We start from the raw sequence: 20991 nt of genomic DNA, 5'->3' as shown, positions 1-20991 counted from the left end.
CCTACTTATCCTACTTTATTCCTTGCTCTCTCACAGTGAAACCTTATCCTTTTGCTTTCTATTCCTCTTGCCATTGATCTTTTTAATTTTGAGCTCATTTCAGCAAAAAGCCTCTAACCAGTCTCCCTGTCACAGGCACCAAACTACCCCTAACATACTTCCACACACTTTCTAAAACATATCACTTTTCATTGTGCCTTTCTCTGCTTAAAACTTTTCCCCCCCAGTGCTGGGGATCAAACCCAGGGCCTTGCACATGCTAGGCAAGTGTTCTATCACTGAGCTACACCCCCAGCCTTCTGCTTAAACTTTGATGCACTACTCACTCCTCCATCCTGCAATCTGTATGGAAAAAGAAAATGATTGACCTTAATGTGGCAATCAAATCTTCACTCATCTACCTTGTTCCAACCTCCACTTCCAATCATATCTCCCATGAAAAAAATTCCACTGCCTTTCATTTATGCTTTGCCTAACTCAGAAAACCTTCTTACATGCACTGGCAATTCATCCCAACAATCACCCTTGGAGAGAAACTAAACAGGCATTAGTATCCCTCTTTTACAGATGAGAAAACAGACTTCTAGCACTGAACAGAAGTCAGAACAATAAGTTCTTGTTCCACTTCTCCCTCGAAACCTTTGGCAAGTCAATCAATCTTTCTAATATTCCTCACTTTTCCCACTTACATACAGAAGTCTTCTATTTCAGAAACTAGTCTTCTGATTACTGGCCTCATTCTCTCCAACACACCTCATGTTTTCCTAGCTTTGCACTTTACCCCTACCATTCTCTCACTTGGTAAATACCCCTACCCAATACTTATAAAAATACAGTATTTCTTCAAGTCTTGAGTTTAAATGGTACCTTTTTGGAATTACCTTCTCTGACAAAACCACCTTAGCTCACTTGCCAACACTATAGAACTTGTAGCAATTTTGGATTTGACACACTTTTTTATTGTCCCAGTCACATTTTGGCTATTATTTTGCTTAGTGCTATGGTCATTTTATTTTATATATCTGGACCTTTCTGCTTCAGCCATACCATATACCACATACATAGAAAAATGTTCTATGTAACTCCCAGTATGAATAACAACATCTTGTACATAAGAACTCAGAAGTTTTGATTCGACAGCTCAGGCCATTGTTTTTCAAATTGTAGGCCCTGACCTATAAGTAGAATATGAAATTAATCTAGTAGGTCACAACCAGTATTTTTGTTTCTAATGAAATAACTCGTTTCAGTACATTTGTGAGTTCAGTATGTGACTACTGATCATAAAAGAGAAGATGTTTCTTACTTTTTTTTATATATATATATAAGTTTGAAAGCTACTAACAGACACACACCTGTTTTGTTTTTTTGCAGTGGCGGGGTGGGGGACAGTACTGGAGACTAAATATTGTACTTAGAGTACAGGTGCTCTACCACTGGAGTGAAATTCCTACCCCTTTGTATTTAATTTTGAAACAAATTCTTGCTAAGCTGCCCTGATTGTCCTTGAGCTTGAGCTTCTCTGCCTCAGTCTACAAGTAGCTGCCACATTTCAAACGACCCCTTCCCTTCCAGGTAATATCAGCTAAATAAGAGTACATAATACATGGAGGCAAGAAAGATAAAACATAGGAATGTGTGGTAAAGTTTGTAAAGAAGTGTTTCTCAGAGATGTTTTGAAGACAACACTGGATATTTACTTTCCAGACTCTACCATCTGTTTGGCCAGAAAGACCCCTCTACAGATTTACGGCTTCTGAATTGTGTGTTTTTATTTTTATATTTTATTTTATTTTGGTACTGGGGATTGAACCCCGGGGCAGTTAACCACTGAGCTACATCTCCAGCGCTTTTTCAATTTTTTATTTAGAGACAGGGTTTCACTAAGTTGCTTAGGGCCTTGCTAAATTACTGAGGCTGGCTTTGAATTAGTGATCCTCCCACCTCAGCCTCTGAAGCAGCTAGGATTAGAGGTGTGCGCCACCTGAATTATCTTTTTAAAGCACTCATAGTTAAACAGTTTTCACTGGAGGATATATTATGAGAATGTGCAGGATCTGGCCCCAACAATGCCAACTTCATTTCCTCTCACTTTCTATTTCAATCACTGCCCTCCAGTCACAAAGCCTCTCTGCTATTCCAAGAACATTCCAAGTGTCAGGGTCTAGTACTTTATCCTTTATCCTTTTAAACTTTTCTTCTTTAAATACACTCTATTCATGTTTTTCTTTAGAAGTCATCTTCAGATATGCCCTCTCTGACTGCTCTACTTAAAAGAGCTCCCTACTTTTTATATTCTCTTATCGTGCTTTAAGGGTTTCCCTACCATTTGTCACCTCCTAACATTCTATTACATACTTATTCTTTCATGATCTAGTCCAGGTTATCTACAATTTTTTTCCTGTACAGAGTGAGATATTAAATATATTCAGCTTGCTCCATCACAACTACTCTATTCTGCCATTGTAGCACAAAAGCAGCTTAGACAATCCATAAAGAAGCAGATGTGACTATGTTCCAATAAAACTTTATTTCCAAAAATAAGAGCAGGCTGCATTTGCCCCATTTACCATTGCCAATCCCTGGTATATCCCTTCTAATACAACCTCAACATCAAAAGGAAAGAAAGAAATTTTCTCTGATTTGTTCATTATGGTATCCCTGTGTCCACAACAGTGCCTGACCCCAAATATGCATTCAATAAATGTATATAAAGTGGAATAAACAATACTAGACTTTCAACCCCCAGAACCACCAAATACAAAAAAGTACAAGACTGGAGTGAGAAGCAAGTAAGGAGTTACACTCTTCTTACCTTTCCTCATGTGACAATACCATGGTGGTCACATTAGGTAGAAGAATGAGGCTAACGTCAACAGGTTTATTCCCATTTGGGGAATGATCCTGTAACCACTGTATGCCCTCCTCAGAAATAACCATCTCACATATAAATGCCTTTGATTCTATCTGAGTTCAGGTGGGAATCTATTAAAAATACAGATTGCATACACCCACTGAAGAAATTCTAATTCAGAAGATCTAGAGTGAGGAGTCAAAGAATCTGCATTTCTAGCAAGTTCCAAGTGATGTTGATACTGCTGGTCCTGGGACCACGTTTACAGAACAACTGGATAAGAGCACCCAACTAAAATTCTACTATTTTTATACTCTGGGGTGGGGGGTCATCAAATTCCTGATGCTCCAGTGATTTCTCTGGAAGGGGAGTGAAAAATAATAGAGTCATAAAAATAATAGAATCAAAGGAACTGCTGCTTCAATAAAATGAAAGCAGAAAATACTAAGCCTTTTATTTTTAACAAACTATCTTCTAAATCTAGTTTTAACTAAAAATAAAAGGTAAAAGAGAAAAATCATCAATGAATGACTAACCCTGATATTGGCATAAGTATTAACCACTAGTATCAGTTTCTCTAAAATTACTTTTTAAAAGGATCTACTAGCCATCGCAGCACACACCACCACTCCCAAGTACTTAGGAGGCTAAGGCAGGAAGATCACTTAAACCTAGAAGTTTGAAACTAGCATTGCAAGACCATGTCTCAAAAATTAAATGAAATTAAAATGAATGAAATAAAGAAGAAACATTACCATCCGTTTTTTCTGTTGCTAGATTTGAGTCTTTTAAAGATGATACCAAAGATCAAACTGATTTCAATGAAAGAGACCTTCGAAGAGTTGGTACAGTTGGTGCACGCCTACAATCCCAGCAGCTGGGGAGGCTTAGACAGGAGGATCTAAGTAAGCCTCAGCAATTTAGCGAGACCCTGTCTCTAAAATATAAAAAGAGCTGAAGATGTGGCTCAGAGGTTGAGTGCCCCTGAGTTCAATCCCCAGTACAAAAAAAAAAAGAGAGAGAGAGAAAAGAAACAAAATTTAAATTATCAAGCCTAGAGGTCACTTTACTCAAGTGCTGAAAATTCTATCACCCTGGAAACAACTCCCAACTCTCCTCTGAATTCACAGTACTAGAATTTGCAATGAACTAGCAACAGTTTTTACAAGCTATACACATCTCAGAACAGGGAACTACCCACCAAAACTGGGCATAGTGGCACACTCCTGTAATCCCAGCAACTAGGGCGGCAGAAGGATCAAGTTCAAGGCCAGTCTTAGCAATTTAGCGAGGCCCTAAGTAACTTAGTGAGACCTTGTTTCAAAGTTTTTTTAAAAATTAAACAAAAAAAGTGCCAGATGTGGCTCAGAGGTAAAGAACCTCTGGATTAAGACCCAAAACCAAAAAATAAGTAAATAAAATAAAATGCCACCACAAACACATTAAAATCATTCCAAAGCTCTTACTCCTCCAACCTGAATGGCCCAAATTAAAACTCATGTATATTAGTAGCCAGCTGTCTATAAAATGAGTTTCTACTGTGGTGATGGTTATGCTTTGCTAAAGTAGATTAAAAAATAATTTTAAGGTAGAAAAAAATGCAATATCTAAGTTCTAAGGGACATAAATTGAAGAAGTAGAAATCCAGACTGTTAACCAATGGCCCAATAAATAAAAAGCAATACTTTATCAAAAATACACATGTGATATATATAGCATGTGATGAAAAGATGAATTAGCACACCCTTAATGCACAAATCTAAAGATGTTTCTCAGTTAAGATCAGGTATTTTTGATGAAAATGTAGCGTCCAAATTAAAATACCCTAAATATAAAATGCCTAGCATGTGTGAGGCACTAGGTTTGATTCTCAGTACTGCATATAAATACATAAATAAAACTGAGGTTCATTCACAACTAAAAATAATTAAAAAAAAAAAACTGCACATCAAATTTCAAAGTTCACAAAAATGTAAAAATATCTCAATAATTCTTATGTAAGTTACATTTGAAATATTTGGCTATATTGTTATTTAATCTTTTAATTTCTAGCTACTAGAAAATTTAAAATTACATTTGTGGGTTTCATAGATCTCCATTAGATAGCAATGGTCTAACCCAATTCTGCAAGTAGATTTGCTATCTCCTCTTCCAGTAGATGGCTTTAAAAAAAAAACTTGTAGAAAATGATCCAGAGTAATAAAAAATCATGAAGATATATGGTATATCTAACATGGAGTAAAGATCCTGATCCTCATCTACTGTCACCTGAGGTCTTAATCAACATTTTTCCTAGAAAAGAGAACATTAGTTTTACTTCTGCCACACCATGTTTATTCATATTGTGCCACATAAACACATATCGCAGTTTACATTCACTTCAAATTGCAATCAACTTCATCAGCATCCTCAACTGACAAACTACCTGCCTTCCCATCCATTATCCAACCATACCCAGCTCCACGAGGAAAAAGGCACATATCTGTAACAAGTTTTTTATATAATCCTTGCCTGCTTCCCTTCAACGTCCTTCACTCCTAATTTAGAAAAATTCCCATTTATTTGCACTGCCAAACCACACAGGGCACCAAAAGGGAATACTGGGAGACAAGAATAACAGAAGTGGGGTCGGCTACTCACTCTAACAAGTGATAAGAATAAAACCATTAGAACTTTGCAAAACCCTCTAGTAAAAAAGATCTAAGCACTTTTAACACAAAACTTAAACATTAACCCTTTGAGCTCTTTTCTCTTCAAGCATCAGGAAAGAACCAAAAACTAAAAATAAACCTATAAGGAATAATCTATTTGAACTTTTTTTTTTTTTTTTTTTGAGACAAGGTCTTGCTCAATTGGCCAGGCTGGCTTCGGAACTTGTGTTCCTCCTTCCTTACCCTCCCAAGTAACCTGGATTATAAGTTTGCAGCATCACACCAGGCTTTGAACAGACTTCAATGTGTGCAGATGTGTACTGAGACTTCATTATGGCACCATAGTTTGAGGACAATACTATAAAGGAAGGAAACATACTTCTGGGCAGAATTACAACTGTGAAATGTAAATGAAAGCAAGCTTAGGGGGTGGGGGTGCATAAAAACTTTGCTAAAACATTTAAATACTTACATGATTTAACTACCCAATCATAAAAGATAAATGTCAAGAATTCCAGCACACTGGAAAAGAGCTTGTGCAACAGGAAAGTATTTAATTTCCAAACATGTATTTCAAACCCACTAAATATTATCATCTTCCAGCAAGAGGTTAACAACCTGTGGCAAGCACTGGAGATGCCTTTGAGTGGTACCAGAGTAGTGAATCCATACTCACTGAACAAATTACTGAATGAACAAAAAAACACAAGGGGCATGTTGCAATTAATACACAGAACCCACAGCCAGACCCAGTGGTAGAATCTCATTCCAAGACAATCCCCCCAAGAGTCAGCTCCCCAAGTTATTTTTGTCCTATGTAGTTTTCATCCCTCTTAACTTTTATAAAAGTCCTCTTTCTTATAATCCCCTTCCCTGTTAATCTAATTTCCCTGATAAAAACAAAGGAGAGTATTTTCCAGTCTTACAGTGCTTTTAGACAAGTATTAACCTATCTAACAATCACCCAAAAATGTTCTCAGGGCTCCCACAGGCCAGATACTGTGGTAGGTGGTAAAGCACAAAGGTAAAAAAGTCTAACATCATTCCTGCCTTTCAGGTAGACAGATGGTGGGGAGGTTGGCAAGTAAACAATTTCAGTATAAAAATGCGTAACGAATAAAGCAAGAATGATACAGGAGGAACTCTTAACTCTGCTGGAATGAAGAGTACAGTGACAATCTCAAAGGAACAATAAAAGAAACAAAAGTCATTATCAAAAAGTAAATTATAGTCAAATACACCTCCAATTGTTCCAACAGTCAACTCATCATCAACCTAGCATTTAAAGTGACTCTGAATGAAAACCTCTTACTGAAGATGAAGTTCATTCCACCAGCACTGGCACTGAGTGACAGAACAGAAGAGGGAAAACACCACACAATTTGCCAGAGATAATGTACAAACTTAATTAGTCATGATGTCACCTACTATTCTGTCACCTTGTGGTTGAAGGTGATGCTATTGACCCCTGTCCTGTGATTTGTTTTTGTTGTTGTTGTTTAATCCCCTGTCCCCTACTCCCAGCAGTAGTGATGAATTCACAGGGATCCATCCATACCTTCTCCCTGATTACCACTGTGGCCACTGCAAAGTTTCCTGGACTGCAATCTGGTGCTGTGGCAAGGGAAGAAATGATACCACTTATAATGTAAATGAACTGATGGACCTACAATTCTGCTTTGCTATAATTTAAAAAGATGACAACTAAAGTACTTAGAAGTGTGAGGGAAGTAGATGGGATGCCTCTATGGAAGATATCTAACAAAGCAATTCATCTCATGTTCATTTCATGGGACACAAGTCATCTAGCTCTCAGGACATTCCATCCAGTCTAAGAGTTGATTTTGTTTCTCATACCTCATTGCTATAGCTTCATAACCCACCTTGTCCGGTCTTTCATTCATCAATACCTGGCTTGCCTCTTGTCTTTACTATTTCAATAACACCCTCAGTCTTTTCCTGAACATTTATTTCCTTCCCTTGAAACCTAGTAATATGATCCCCTAGGAAACTATCTTTCTTATCCTACAACTCCACCATGAATCAGGTCATGGTCAGTACACAGAAATTACACTTTAAAAATACTATGGGCTAAGGATGTGGCTCAGTGGTAGAGTACTTGTCTAGCATGCATGAGGCCCTGGATTTAGATTCCCAGAATGGCAAAAAAAAAAAAAAAAAATTAATTTAATAAAAATTTAAAATTCTATGCTCTGAGATAGGCATGGTGGTACACATCTGTAATCCCAGTAACTCAGGAAGCTGATACAGGAGGATTACAAATTCAAAGTCAGCCTCAGTAACTTGGTAAGGTCCTAAACAACTTGGTGAGGTCCTGAGCAACTTTAGTAAGAGCCCATCTCAAAATTTAAAAAAAAAAAAATTATTTTTAAAGTGCTGGTGATGTAGCTCAGTAAAACATCCCAGAGTTCAATCCCCAGTACCAATCAAAAAAAACCAAAACTGTAATAAATTCACTTATTGAAGGTTAACTTTGTATTCATTTTAGTTTTGTGTCATCATTTTTTTTCATTTCCTTAAAATGGTAGATTAGACATTTTTTAGTCATTGAAGTTATACATTAGAGTACAAATATGTAACAATAAATCATGTGCCAAAAATATGTGCAAAGAAAAAACCATTGAGAAAAGAGGCTAGACATGGTAGTACATATCTGTAATTCTAGCTACCACAGAAGCTGAGAAAGGAGGACCCAAATTTCTGGTCCAGCCTGAGCCACTTAGCCAGACCGTCTCATAATAAAATTTAAAAAATGAAAAACACTGGGGATGTAGTCCAGTGGGGCACTTACCTAGCATGTGTGAAGCCCTGGGTTCAATCTCCATTACTGAAGAGGAAAAAAAATTAGCAAGGAACTCTTAGGAGGGTATTATACCAAGCACAGCATTTTTTTTTTCTTTCGGTACTAGGGATTGATCCCAGGGGTGCTTTTACCATCCCCAGCTCTTTCTACTTTTATTTCTGAGACAGGGTCTTACTAAATTGTTGAGACTGGCCTTGAATTGCTGAGATCCTCTTGCTTCAGCCTACAGAGTCGCTGGGATTACAGGCATGCATCACTGCATCTAGCTGAAGAATTTCATTAAGAACATCATTCTACTTTTATGAAATACAGGCAATGTTTTCTTTGAATTTATAAAAGTAGCCCCACAGCAATATTTATAATGAAATAAAAATTTATTTGTATAATAATTCAGAGACACCTTAACTTTCACTACAACCAACTTTTGGAATCTCCATTTTAAAAACAAAGCAAAAAAATCCTGAGTAAATATGTATGGTAGGTTTTATAAAGCTGACATTCTGAAAATTAATCTTGACTCATAAATACATGAATTGCTTTTAAAAGATTGCAAGCCAAATATGAAGAATTTATCATTTCATGTGAGAAATTTCTACTGTGAAAAAGTTTACCATTTTTAAACAAAATTTTTGCTAATGTATTTTAAAATTCTAAGAACAAGGGAAATTTCTTCCAAATTAAATTTACGAGCTAAAATAAAAAGTTGTATTTCACTACATTTTTAACTTAAAGGGGTTAAAATATGGAATTTTAGGGGTTTTTTTGTTTTGTTTTTTGGTGGGTTTGTTTGTTGTTTTTGGTACAGGGAATTGAACCCAGGAATGCTTTACCACTGAGCTATATCCCTAGTCATTTTTATTTCCAGAAAGGGCCTAAGTTGCTGAAGCTGTCCTGGAACTTACAATCCTCTTACCTCAGCCTCCTCACTCACTGGGATTACAGACATGTGCCACCAAGCCCAGTTCAGGAACACAGAATTGAAACTGAGTATTATATAAAATCAAAGACCCCCAAAATTATAATTCCATAAAATTACATTCTAAATAAGAATGTCACAATCTTCTAACAGATTATAGTCAAAGCAAAATAAAATTTCAGAAAACAAGATCAGAAAGATCTTTTCAGCATGAATGAGTTTACTACAGGAATGTAAAAGTTACCACATTAAAATCATGTGCTAATTATCAAGCATGGATTTACAGTCCCCAAACTCTGAAAACAAAGTTATCACAATTCACTTTGGGATTGTCTGTGTGTTTTTAGTGCCCGACAGCAATTTTTGAGAAAAGAAAACACAAGTATAACTTTCAAAAATTAAGGACTGTCAATCTAGAATACATACTATCTACATCAAAACATCATGTTGTATATGATAAAACTGTTAAATATACAATTCATATTGAAAGAAAGAAAGGAAGGAAAGGAAGGGAAGGAAGGGAAGGAAGGGAAGGAAGGGAAGGAAGGGAAGGAAGGGAAGGAAGGGAAGGAAGGGAAGGAAGGGAAGAAGGAAGAGAAAGGAAGGAAAGGAAAGGAAGAGGAAGGAAAGAAAGAAAGAAAGAAAGAAAGAAAGAAAGAGCTTATGGCTGGAGATGTCGTTCAGTGGCAGAGTAAGTGTCCAGAATATGTGAGGCCCTGGGTTTGATCCTAGCACTGCAATTAAGTTCAGACTAACTAGATCAGAGACCCACATCTGAGAAATACAACAACATATTATCCATCCATTTATTCACTATCATTATACATGTGAAAAGCTTCAAAAGCTAAGGGAATTACAAATCAGGTAAACATGTAAACATAAGGACTCTATTTAAACTCAAACAATTTTACCCATAATCAAGAGTAGCACAGAGTCAGCCCTGTGTCTAATGAGGCTGAGACAGAAGGATCTCAAGTTCAAATCCAGACTGAGCAAAGGTAAGTTGCTAAGTGATGCAATGAGACCCTGTCTCTAAATAAAATACAATATAGGGCTGGGGATTCTGCTCAATGCGTGAGGGTCCCCAAATTCAATCGCTGGTTCCCCCCAACACACACAAAAAAGAGTAGCACAGAAAGAGTTAAGAAGGCCTCAAGGAAAAGGTGCTAGAATCAAAGTACATTCCCTCTCTAAAACTGAGCAAAATTAGTGGGAAAAAAGTTGGTAATTATTTTGCCATCAATTTGTTTATCCCTTCCCTATGGCATGTGGCACGCCTCTCACTGCGCTATGGAAACTGTCTACAAGTGCATTCTCCCACCTGACTCAAGGTGAACAGCTGTGTCTCATCCATTCTGTCCCACATTCCATGGTATCTTATACATAGCAACTGAAAAAAAGGCTAAATAATTTAAAGCCATATACACCGTTAACTCCAGATAATCAATCAGGCAGGCTCCAACTCTTGAAAAATCATTCATAATTTCATAGCTAATAAACACCCAGAAATCTGTTATGCAGTATTTTTTTGCAAAGCTTATAATAAGTGAATTTTAAGTTTTGAACAACATACTTTATTTTAAATATATTTTTAAGTATGGTAGTAAGACTTTGCTTGTTTATTTTTGAGACAGTGTCTTGGCCAGACTCTCTGCTAACTAGCGGGCTCAAGAGAGCCTCTAGCCTCAAACTCCTGAGGAGATGAGACTATAACCATGTGGCATGGTACCTGGCTCTTTTTTTTTCCTTGAAGCTAGGGATAGAACCCAGGACCTTGTGGATGCTAAGCAGACACTCTAGTACTAAACAACATCCCCAGCCAGAGACATTTTTTTAAAAATACAGAAAATGACTGGTTTCACTATGTAAAACATGAAACTAGATAGTGTTGGTATACTGAACATAAAGTGATTGTGTGCTGATGTCTGTAAAATGTTTGCTAACATGGCAAGAACATTAAAAAATGAATTTAAAACAGGTCTTGAAATTCTCACTGGAAAAAGTCATAATAGGCAAGCAGGAAACTTAATTGATGTAGATAGAGTTCAGACAGGGTCTGAGAAAGGAGTCTGTTCTCAACACTAAGAAAAAAATTTCTTCTATCTTAATCTGCAAGATACTGCTGAAAACTGGGGTACAGAAGAGTTGGTTCAGTCCATGAACTCACTCCCCATAATGAAAGGAACTGAAGAAACTACCAAGCAGAGTGGGCCCTTTCTGGACCACCAACTATTCCAGTTCCATCAACTCTCTGAAGCTCTGGAGCAGAGGGATGCAAACTCAGGCCCCTGGACCAACCTGGCCACCCGCAGTTCTTTTGCTCCCCACTAACTAAGAATGTTTTTTACTTTTTTAAATTGGGGGAGGATCAGAGGAAGAATCATATTTCATGACACATGAGAATATGAAATTTAAAGGACAATGTCCATAAGTAGGATTTTAATTGGAATACAGGCATGCTTATTCCACAACTCAGTGTGTTTAACTGCTTTCAAATGACAATTATAAAGCTGACACCTCACAGCTCACTGATCCTACAATGTTTACTACCTGCCCCTTAACAGAAAAGTATGCTGACTCCTGGGCTGGAGCATTTCTGTTCCTGGCTGCATCTCTTTTTCAGAGACAGTTCACTGCTTCACAAGGTTGAGCCTCAAAGCTAGACAGGTGTCCTCTTGGAGCTGTGTTGTTCAAAGTTACAACATTAATACAATCATACAATACAGTACAATTCAACAGAGTGGGCAGATAGACAAAGTAACAAGTTAGTTGTACACAGAGGCCCTGAAAATAAGGATTCAAGTCCATTACTGGTGGCACAGACCTGTTACCAGACTACCACATCCAGTTCTGGGTTACACTTGGGATGGTGGCAGGGGACCACAGAGAACTTGGAAATGGACAGATGATTAAAAGGTTCAAAAATCTGACCACTAAAGAAATGCTAAAAGAAATGGAATTAGTTGGCCCAAAGAAGAGAAAGGAAGAAAGCACTGGTATCAACTCTACAAGTGCTGACAGATTAAATTCCTACTGATGAAAATAATGGCAGCCTGAACTAATATACTATAAAACATACATGTATCTAATGAATTAAATGTGATTTGTAAGACTGCCACTCCAGCCTCAGGCCATAACCTTTGAAGATAATCAGTTGTCAAATATTGTATTATAAGTATTCAACAAATGTATTTAGGGATGTTTCTTTTTCAGACACCTGGCATTGATATAAATTACCAGGAAAGGTATGCTATTATTGTGCTAAGATTCAGTAATAGTAATATAAATTTTACAGCCACACACCTTTCCACAGCCCCAAATAGGGGGAAATGGGATTAAATTACAGAATGTATGTTATACTGAAGAATGTTTCAACTAGGGGATTTTAATTACTCTAATAGAGTACTGAGAGTAAAGGAACTTTTTTCCCCCAGGCCACTGTTCAATTGGAATACTATGGAACTATCTGGATGATTCCTTAAGGCAAGGAGCATGAGTCTCAAACACACTTCTTCCACAGCTGTAATTCTGCACTATTAATTCTCCCAGTTCCTGCTCATAGTCACTGCTCACTTTCATTTTGTCTTGAAGGTTAACACACACACGACTAAGGCTAAGATAAACTTTAACATTCCAAACTCCAACTTGAGTATAACCTTAATTGCAACTTTTTTTAATTACAGAGAAAACAGATCTAACTTTCAACTATTTCTATGTCCCTTTCAATGAGACTAAACTAAGTACCCAGCTATTTCAAAATGTCCAACATTTAAACACAGTACTCAATAAATGCTCTGTGAAGAAAATAGTTTATTTCCTACTGGTTTTGTAACTCTGAAAATACAGAATCCTTGAACGCAAAATGTCCTTTGAATCAATCTTAAAGTTGCAATTAGTAATGCAAAATTCTGAAACTTTTCTAAATATGTTAATCAATCTGAGTTTTTCAACCTTGAATTCTAAAGTCTGTATTTCTCTAAGAATGCACTTCTTTAGATGTGAAGCACAAACTAATCTGACTCACTAAACTTTCTCCACTCCTACATCACCTATACAGGATTTTTAAATCTAAAGTACACAATACGTTCAAGTCACTTCTACAATCTTGCGTTAACCTTACCAGGATAAACTTTTCACCAAGTCTATTTATACTTTTTATTTAAAAACCTGTAGTAGTGAAACAAAGAAAACTCATCCTCCCTCCCCCTTTACTAAACCATATGGCAGTAAATTGAAGTTAACTTATTTTTCACCAGTTCCACCTATACATCGGCTCTAAACATTTGTATTTTTTGTACCCTGCGGACTGGGTTGGAGTAGTCTTGCTTATTCGGAACTGTACTCCACACGTATTTTCAAATCCTAAAACAAAGTCCAAAAGCCCCTGACCATTAACAGACCACACGACCGTCATCTACCTAAACCTGGCTAGGCAGGCAGCGCACGCCGGTGAGGGCCCCGTGAGTCAAGCTTCGGCAGGGTGACCAAGCACGGAGTTTGCTCGCCGCGGCCGGGCCAGATCCGCCCCGGGAACTTGGTTACCCAAGACCAGGGACGCGCCGAGGCCTAGCCGCGAGGCCGGGCGGGCTCCAGGTGGCGAGGGCTTCCGTGCCCGGCCCCAGAGCCTTCCCGCCCGCACCGCGGTCGCCCGCAGGCGGGGGCACTCGCGGTCGTCTCCCGGCGACCGGACGCGACCGCCGGTCCCAGGCCAGCTCCCCAGGCCCCTGCCGCCGCCCGTGGACCAGCTCTGCGACCGCACCGGGCCCTTCCGGGGCGGCGGGAGCTAGGCCGCGATGGGGCCCGCGATTCCGGGACCCGCCGGGCCTCGGCGTCCAGTACCAGTTCGGAGGGCTGGGCTCCCGCCGGTAACGGGCCCCGCCGCCTCCCCTCCCCCTCCCCCGCCCCATGACAGTGCAAACCCTCCGGCCGCCCCGGCCGCCCCGCCTCCGGCACCAGGCCCATTTCAGGGCCGCGGCCGCAACCGTGGCGGCAGCAGCGCCGCGGATCTCCGCCCTCGCTTGCTCCCAGCTGGGATCGGCACCCTCGGGCCCGGTTCAGGGTCCGCCAAAGTCTCCGCCGCTCTCCGGCCGCCCTCCGCGGCGCCCGGCCCGGGCGGGGTAGGCCGAGGCCCGGGCGGTGGGGGTGGGGGCGGGAGCTCCTCTCACCTTCATGTCGGGACATCCTAGTTCAGACGGTGGCGGCGCGGCCCCTCCCGGGCTCCGGCTGCAGTGTCCCCTGCGGGGTCCCGGCGCTGCCCGCGCCGGCCGGCCGACTCCCACTCGACTCCCGGGCTCGGCCGCGGGGGCGGGGTGGGCAGGGGAGCGCTCCCGCGGCGGCGGCGGCGGCGGCGGCAGCGGCGAGGCGGCGCGGGGCGGGATTGGGGCCGGGCCTGGCCCGGGCTGAGCTCCTCCAGGAGGCGGGTCCGACGCCGCGGCTCCGCCGGCGCCCGCCGTGACTCGGTCACTCTCGGGCCCGCGGGCTCCCGGCAGCGGCGCCGCGCTCCGCAAATCCCGCTCCTCCCCTCCCCCGGCCCGCCCCCCGCCCCTCTACCCCGGCTCCCGGCCGCCGCCTCCTCCTCCTCCTCCTCCTCCTCCTCCTCCTCCTGCTCCTCTTCCTCCTCCTCCGCCTCCTTCCGCCGCCCGCACGCCGGCCCCGCCTCTCGCTGCCCGCGCCGGGCCCAGCCGCCCGCAGGCCCCGCGGGCGGCTGGAGGCCGCAAGGCGGCGACGGCTCGGGGCGCGGCGCTGTCCCGCGCTCGCCCGCAGGCCGCGATCGGGCGTCGGAACCCGGCTTCGGCCTGGCCTCCGCCTCCGCCGCGCCGCGCGTATAGAGGAAGAGGAAATGCCTAGTAGCGGACTCCCGCCGCCCGCCCGCGAGGCCCGAAGGGCCCGCTCACCTCCCCAAGCCACGCCTGAGGCCTGCTTGGGTCCATGCTGTATCTGGCCCGCAAGATCTCGGGGGTCGAGTTGCGACCCCAAGGGACTGGCGTCTGCAGGCGCAAGGCTGCCGGGCCGACCGCGGACCGCCTGGGGGCAGGTGCTTGTGTTTCTTTTTAAGCCAGCAGCCTAGAAGGGAAAGGCTGTTGGCCTCCAGTTGTCGCCTGTTAAGAGGCCGGGTGATGAGCGGTCAGGAGGGCTTGAGCGCAGGGAGCGAAGAGGGGAAGCGGCCGCGCTTGGCCTCAAGGTGAAGGCTCGGCTCCGGCCAGGCCGGGTGTGCGGAAGGCTTGTGCCAGCGCCTCGTCTCACCGTGAATGCATTGCCTGGAAAACTTGAGGATTTTTATCTGGATTTTGCCCATGGACTACTTTGCAGATTTTGTGTGTCTTTTCTGCTTTTACCCTCTTCCTTATTGTCAACTTTGATTGCAGGCATTATTAATTCAACATATATTGATAACTGCCCCTTATCATTTGTCTGTGGTAGCAGGGCTTGGTGAAAGTAGATTGAACCTTGAAATTAAGACACATCAGCCGTGAGATTCTGATCTAAATTACTTAAATTTGCAGATATTCCATTTGTTTTTGTTTTGGTGATTATTTCTTGTTTTTCCGTTTGAAAGTTAGCTCTTTATTTTGATTCTGGGGGTTGTTTATGGTGGACGTAGAATAGAATGGGCTAAGTCAACGGAAATCGGGTCCAAGGATTCTGCCTGCTTTGGAGTTACTCCTTTCTTGTCCACCATTCACTAACGTTACAACCTGTGTCAAATGACTTAACATCTCTGTCTTTAAAATCGGTATAACAATACGAGGTAGATGCTTAATAAGAGGTAATTTCAGAGGATTTTGTGCTAAAGTGTATATAAAATATCTAACACGAGACGGTAAAAACTGTCACGGTGTTTTATTGGAACCTGATTTTAAGAAACTTCCTTATTTCGACGAATTGTATTTGGTAGCAACTAGTAGTAAACTAAGATTTAAATGAGGACTTTCTTAGCAGAGATATTTCCACTGCATGTATGGAGATTTTGCCCAAATTCTCTGTAGCTCAGTTGTTGGAGAAAGTGATCCAACTTGGCCATAAATGGGGTATGGTGGTATAGAAAGAGCAAGGCATTAAAGAAGCCTACCTAACATTTACTGAATGCTTACCCTGTGCTGGTACCTTTCTAAGCATTTTACAATATTTGTATATGTGATCCTGGGTACCAATCTCTTAGGAGCCTCAATGTCTTCAGCTGTAAAAATGAGGGCAGCTGTTTTTGCCCCACAGTCTTGATGAATGAATATGTCTTTATATAAATTATGTAAAGGTTTAACCATTGTCACTTTATTCAGATGCAGTGCTATTATGGGTAGGAAAGCCTACAAAAACACTAAACTTCAGAAAGGAATAAAAGTAAGTATAGAACCAGGTGTGGTGGCACATACCTGAAATCCCAGTAAGGCTGACAGGAGGATAACAAGTTGGAGGCCAACCTAGGCAATTTAGCAAGAGCCTGTCTCAAAAAAATAAAAAGGGCTGGGAATGTAGCTTAGTGATAGAGTACCTCTGGGTTCGATCCCCAGTACCACAAACTAAATAAGTATATAGGCTTATTTTGGCTATGTTGAGGGTTTAGCTAATCCTGTTAAGGGGAGCAAACAGATTCAACTTTGTCAGAACTCCCAGGGAATATCAGATCTTTGACAGTTACTTCACTGTTTTCATTCAGGCAAAAAAAAAAGAAAATGAAGAAAGTGACCAGCCTTTTTTTTTTTTTTTTTTTTTTTCCTGTTTGAATAAAAGTAAGCAGAAATATTATGGTTATGTGGTGTTTCCATATCCTTCATTAATTTAGAGGTCAGGTTCTTCAATTTAAAGCAATCTACGTGCTGTCTTACCATATGGAAATTTTTATTTCCAAAAAAAATGTTTAAAGAATTTAAACATTTGGGCTGGGGTTGTGGCTCAGTGGTGGAGCACTTGCCTAGCATGTTTGAGGGAGTGGGTTCGACTCTCAGCACCACATATAAATAAGTGAATAAAGTAAAGGTCTATCAATATCCAAAAATATTAAAAAAAAAAAAAAATTTAATCCCTTATACTAAATTGTCCACCCACTGATTTTTGTTCCACTGGAATCTTTCCTCTCCCTTCACCTTTTTGAATTTTTCTTTCTTCTGTGGACAGTTGTAACTAATGTGTCCTTGCCTGACCAAACTGTTATATTTTTGTTTTTGTTTTTTATTTTGTTGGTACCAGGGATTGAACCCAGGGGTGCTTTGCCACTGAACCATATCCTCAGCCCTTTTATTTTTTTGATTTGAGACAGGGTCTCACTAAGTTGCTGAGGCCAACTTTGAACTTGAGATCCTCCTATCTCAGCCTCCCCCTCCTGTCACCACACCCGGCCCCCAGTTTTGTTCTTTACAACAAGCAAATGCATGTAAACACTGATGAAATCTGAATAAAGTCTGTAGTCCAGCTGATAGTAGTATATCACTATCTTTTTTTGGCTTTAGTATTTTTCTACAGTTTGTGAGATATTACTATTGGGGGAAGTATACATAGATTCTCTAACTTTCTGTGGGTGTATAATTATTTCAAAGTAAAAAGCTGTGGAGAAGTCAGATCAATGGTTGCTTGCAGGACTGTATTGACTACAGAAAGAACTTTTGTTGAGACAAAGAAAGTATTTTTTATCTTGGTGTGGTACTGTTTACATAACGATATGTTTGTCAAAACTTGTACACCTGAAAGAATGACTTTTACTTCTACGTAAATTATGCAGCAATAAAACTGACTTTAAAAAAGAAAAGCAGTCCCAGTACCAAAAAAAAAGAAAGAAAGAAAAAAGAAAAGAAAAGCAGGCTGGGAGTATAACTCAGGCTCTGGTTCAATCCCAAGCACCACCAAAAAAAAAAGAAAAAAAGCAAGGGTCAGGCATGTGGCTCAGTGATAAAGCTCTTCCCTAGCATGCATGAGGCCCTAGATTGAATCCCTCGTAATGAAAAAAGAAAAACAAGCTCTTGTCACCCCAGCTTTCTGGTATATAGGATGAAATCTAACTTCCTGTGAACAGCCCAACATGCTTTTTTAGCACACTGACTTCTTGTGCCAGTGCACCCTTTGCTTCTACATTGATTCCTGCCTCTGGGTTTTTGCACCTGCTCTTCTTGATACTTTTTAGACGAACACAGGAAATTCATGCCCTAATCCAAGTTCAAATTTCCTTTACCTCCCCTGCCTCCTTAGGCTCACAGGTAACCCTGAGACATCCTCCTATGTGCTTGTTCATATTTGTTTTCCTCTTTTCTATTAGGATAATCCAGGGCAGCAACCACAGGATTCACCAGTCTCTAGGATCATGAAGTGTTGACAAGTAAGTAAATGACTGAATGATTTAGAACTGGGAGAAAGCTTAAAGTAACAGTTCTCAAAGTGTGGCTTCAGGGGGTCAGTGAAGTGTTAGGATTTTCATACTTCAAGCAAAGAACATATCTTATTTAAATTCAGAAGCAGATAAGATCCTCCTGTCTTCAGTTAAAACCAAACTTAAGAGATTTGCAAAATGGAAAAGCAATAACACACTTCCATTTAAAAAAAATTATTTTTCTTAAAATGTACACATTTAATACATTTCTTAAAAATGTATTAATAAGCTGGACACAGTGATGCATGCCTGTAATCCCAGCTACTTGGGAGACTGAGGCAGGAAGATCTCAAGTTCAAACCAGCATGCCCTAAGAGCCTGTCTCAAAAAATTTAAAAGGGCTAGGGGTGTATCTTAGTGTAGAGCACTTAACTAGCATGCACATGGCCCTGCGTTGAATCTCTTTTACCTCAAAAAAAAATTGTTTTTTAAATAGTGAAGGAATGCTGAGCCCAAAATATTTGAGAGTTTCTGCCTTGGAGACTCTTAAAACCCCTATGTTCAAGTGAGAAATGATAATGATCCTGACTTTTAAGTAATCCTCTGGTACATGTAGCAGGTCTTGATATAAATGCTATACTAGTATCTTCATTTTACTGATTCCACAGGAAACACAGAGAAGTTAAATTGGCTTACCCAGGACTTGACCCCAGTGGACTCTATCCAGATGCCCTGATGTAAACCAGATTTCTGCCACCTCCTTGAGGCCTGGAAAGAAACAGAAAGGCACATGCAATATGATTACCTAACCAGCTCTTTGTTCTCTACCCATTTTACAGTCACTATGAGGCCCTGAGTCATTGAAACCTTGAATCTGCTTTACAGCTTTCACCCCAAATTCTGAGTGTATTTAAGCATTACCTTGTAATACCTTGATTTCAAATCTGTGTACTTCCACTTTAACCACTCATTTCCTTCTTGTGATCATATTTAATGATCACATTTGTTACCTTTTCTTAGCTGTGACAAAATACCTGAGGAAAAAACAAAGAACACTCCAGTCACTTGGCCCCATTGCCGTGAGTTTATGCTAAAGCAGAATATCATGGTAGAGAGCACATGGGTGGAGCAGAGCTGCTTACCTTGGGGCTGCAAGGAAACAGAGAGAAGGGAAAGGGGTCTGAACATGATATACTCTTCAAGGACACACCCTTCAGTGACCTACCTTCTCCAACTGGGCCCCCACCTCCTGGTAGCCTATTCAGCTCTGAATTCATCAGTGAACCAACCCTTTGCTGAGGCTGGTGACCCCATGATCCAGCTACTTCCCAAAAGTACCACCTCTGAACATTTTGCTACAGTGGAGACCAAACCTTTTAACACATGAGCCTTTGGGGATTATTATCAATTCAAACCATAACAAATGTTTTGTCTTAACAGTAACTTCATATCTTTTCATATTTTTCCCACTCTACACCACTAAATTTTTTTAGTGGGTGCTGGGGGCTAAACCGAGGATCTTGTATATTCTAGGTAATTGTTGTACCATTAAGCTACACCCTTCATCCTTAAACCTATTATTTTATTTCTCTAGGACTCCAATTCTTTGATGTTTCCACTTGGCCTTGCTTCCCCACCCCCACCTCCACCAACCTTCACCTACCTTTAACTCTATTCTCCTGAACCAGTATGTATCCTGTATTCAACTCAGACTTCTCATAACTTGAACTCTTTAAACCCCTTATTCTTAGACTGCACTAACTTACAAGCTCCCCATTCCTGAATCAATTGAATCGCTGCATTTTTTCCCCAGTGCTTGTTCAGCAACACATTCACTAAAACTTGGAAAAATATGGAGTAGATTAGCATGGCCTCTGATCAAGGATGACACACAAATTTCTAAAGTACTTAAAAAATAAATTTTCTCGGGCTGGTAGTGTAGCTCCATGGCAGGACATTTGGATAGCTCACATGAGACTCTAGGTTTATGCCTAGGTTTATAGTGTAGCACTGCAAAAGGGAAAAGAAAAAAAAAAAAGTATATAGATTGGAGCTGTTAGAAATCTAGAAGATCCAACTATAGTAGGACCTCAGAATCTTAGTACCATTGAGCCGTTGATCTGCTTGTTTTGGTGGGCATTTATATAGATTCTCTTGCTTTTCTTTTTCTTTCCACTTGGAACCCAAGAGCCTGGTGCATACTATGCAGGTACTCTACCACTGAACTACATCCTTAGCCCTTTTTAAAATTTTTTTACCATGAGACAGGGTTTCTCTAAGTTGCCAGGCTATCCTCAAACTTGAGATCCTCCTGCCTCAATCTCTCCCTGGCTAGAATTACAGGCATGTGCCACCATACCTGGTCCCTTCTACAATTTTTAGATTAATAAATCTTCACTGCTTGTCTCCAGTTGCTTATCCACATCCCCAGAAGATAACCAGACCCTAATT

At 40.8% G+C, this 20991-nt stretch overlaps 1 protein-coding gene and 1 pseudogene across 2 annotated transcripts in view; one reads left to right on the top strand and one right to left on the bottom strand.

Annotated features, from left to right (window-relative positions):
- Positions 1-14723, bottom strand: part of LOC306643513 (E3 ubiquitin-protein ligase KCMF1) — a 117043-nt gene extending 102320 nt beyond the window's left edge. The window contains exon 1 of the mRNA XM_079109728.1: positions 14411-14723. Coding sequence (XP_078965854.1) covers positions 14411-14426 — 16 coding nt within the window. The 5' untranslated portion in view covers positions 14427-14723. The remainder of the gene's footprint in view (positions 1-14410) is intronic.
- LOC306643514 (metalloprotease TIKI1-like) overlaps positions 14180-20991 on the top strand; it is a 123375-nt pseudogene continuing 116563 nt past the window's right edge. The window contains exons 1-2 of the transcript XR_013766881.1: positions 14180-14362; positions 18490-18549. The product of XR_013766881.1 is annotated as a metalloprotease TIKI1-like (transcript). The remainder of the gene's footprint in view (positions 14363-18489; positions 18550-20991) is intronic.

The sequence above is a fragment of the Sciurus vulgaris genome (genome assembly GCF_902686455.1).
Source record: "Sciurus vulgaris genome assembly, chromosome: 14".
Lineage (NCBI taxonomy): Eukaryota > Metazoa > Chordata > Mammalia > Rodentia > Sciuridae > Sciurus > Sciurus vulgaris.
The sequence above is the reverse complement of the archived record's forward strand: the minus strand, read 5'-3'. Positions and strand labels throughout refer to the sequence as shown.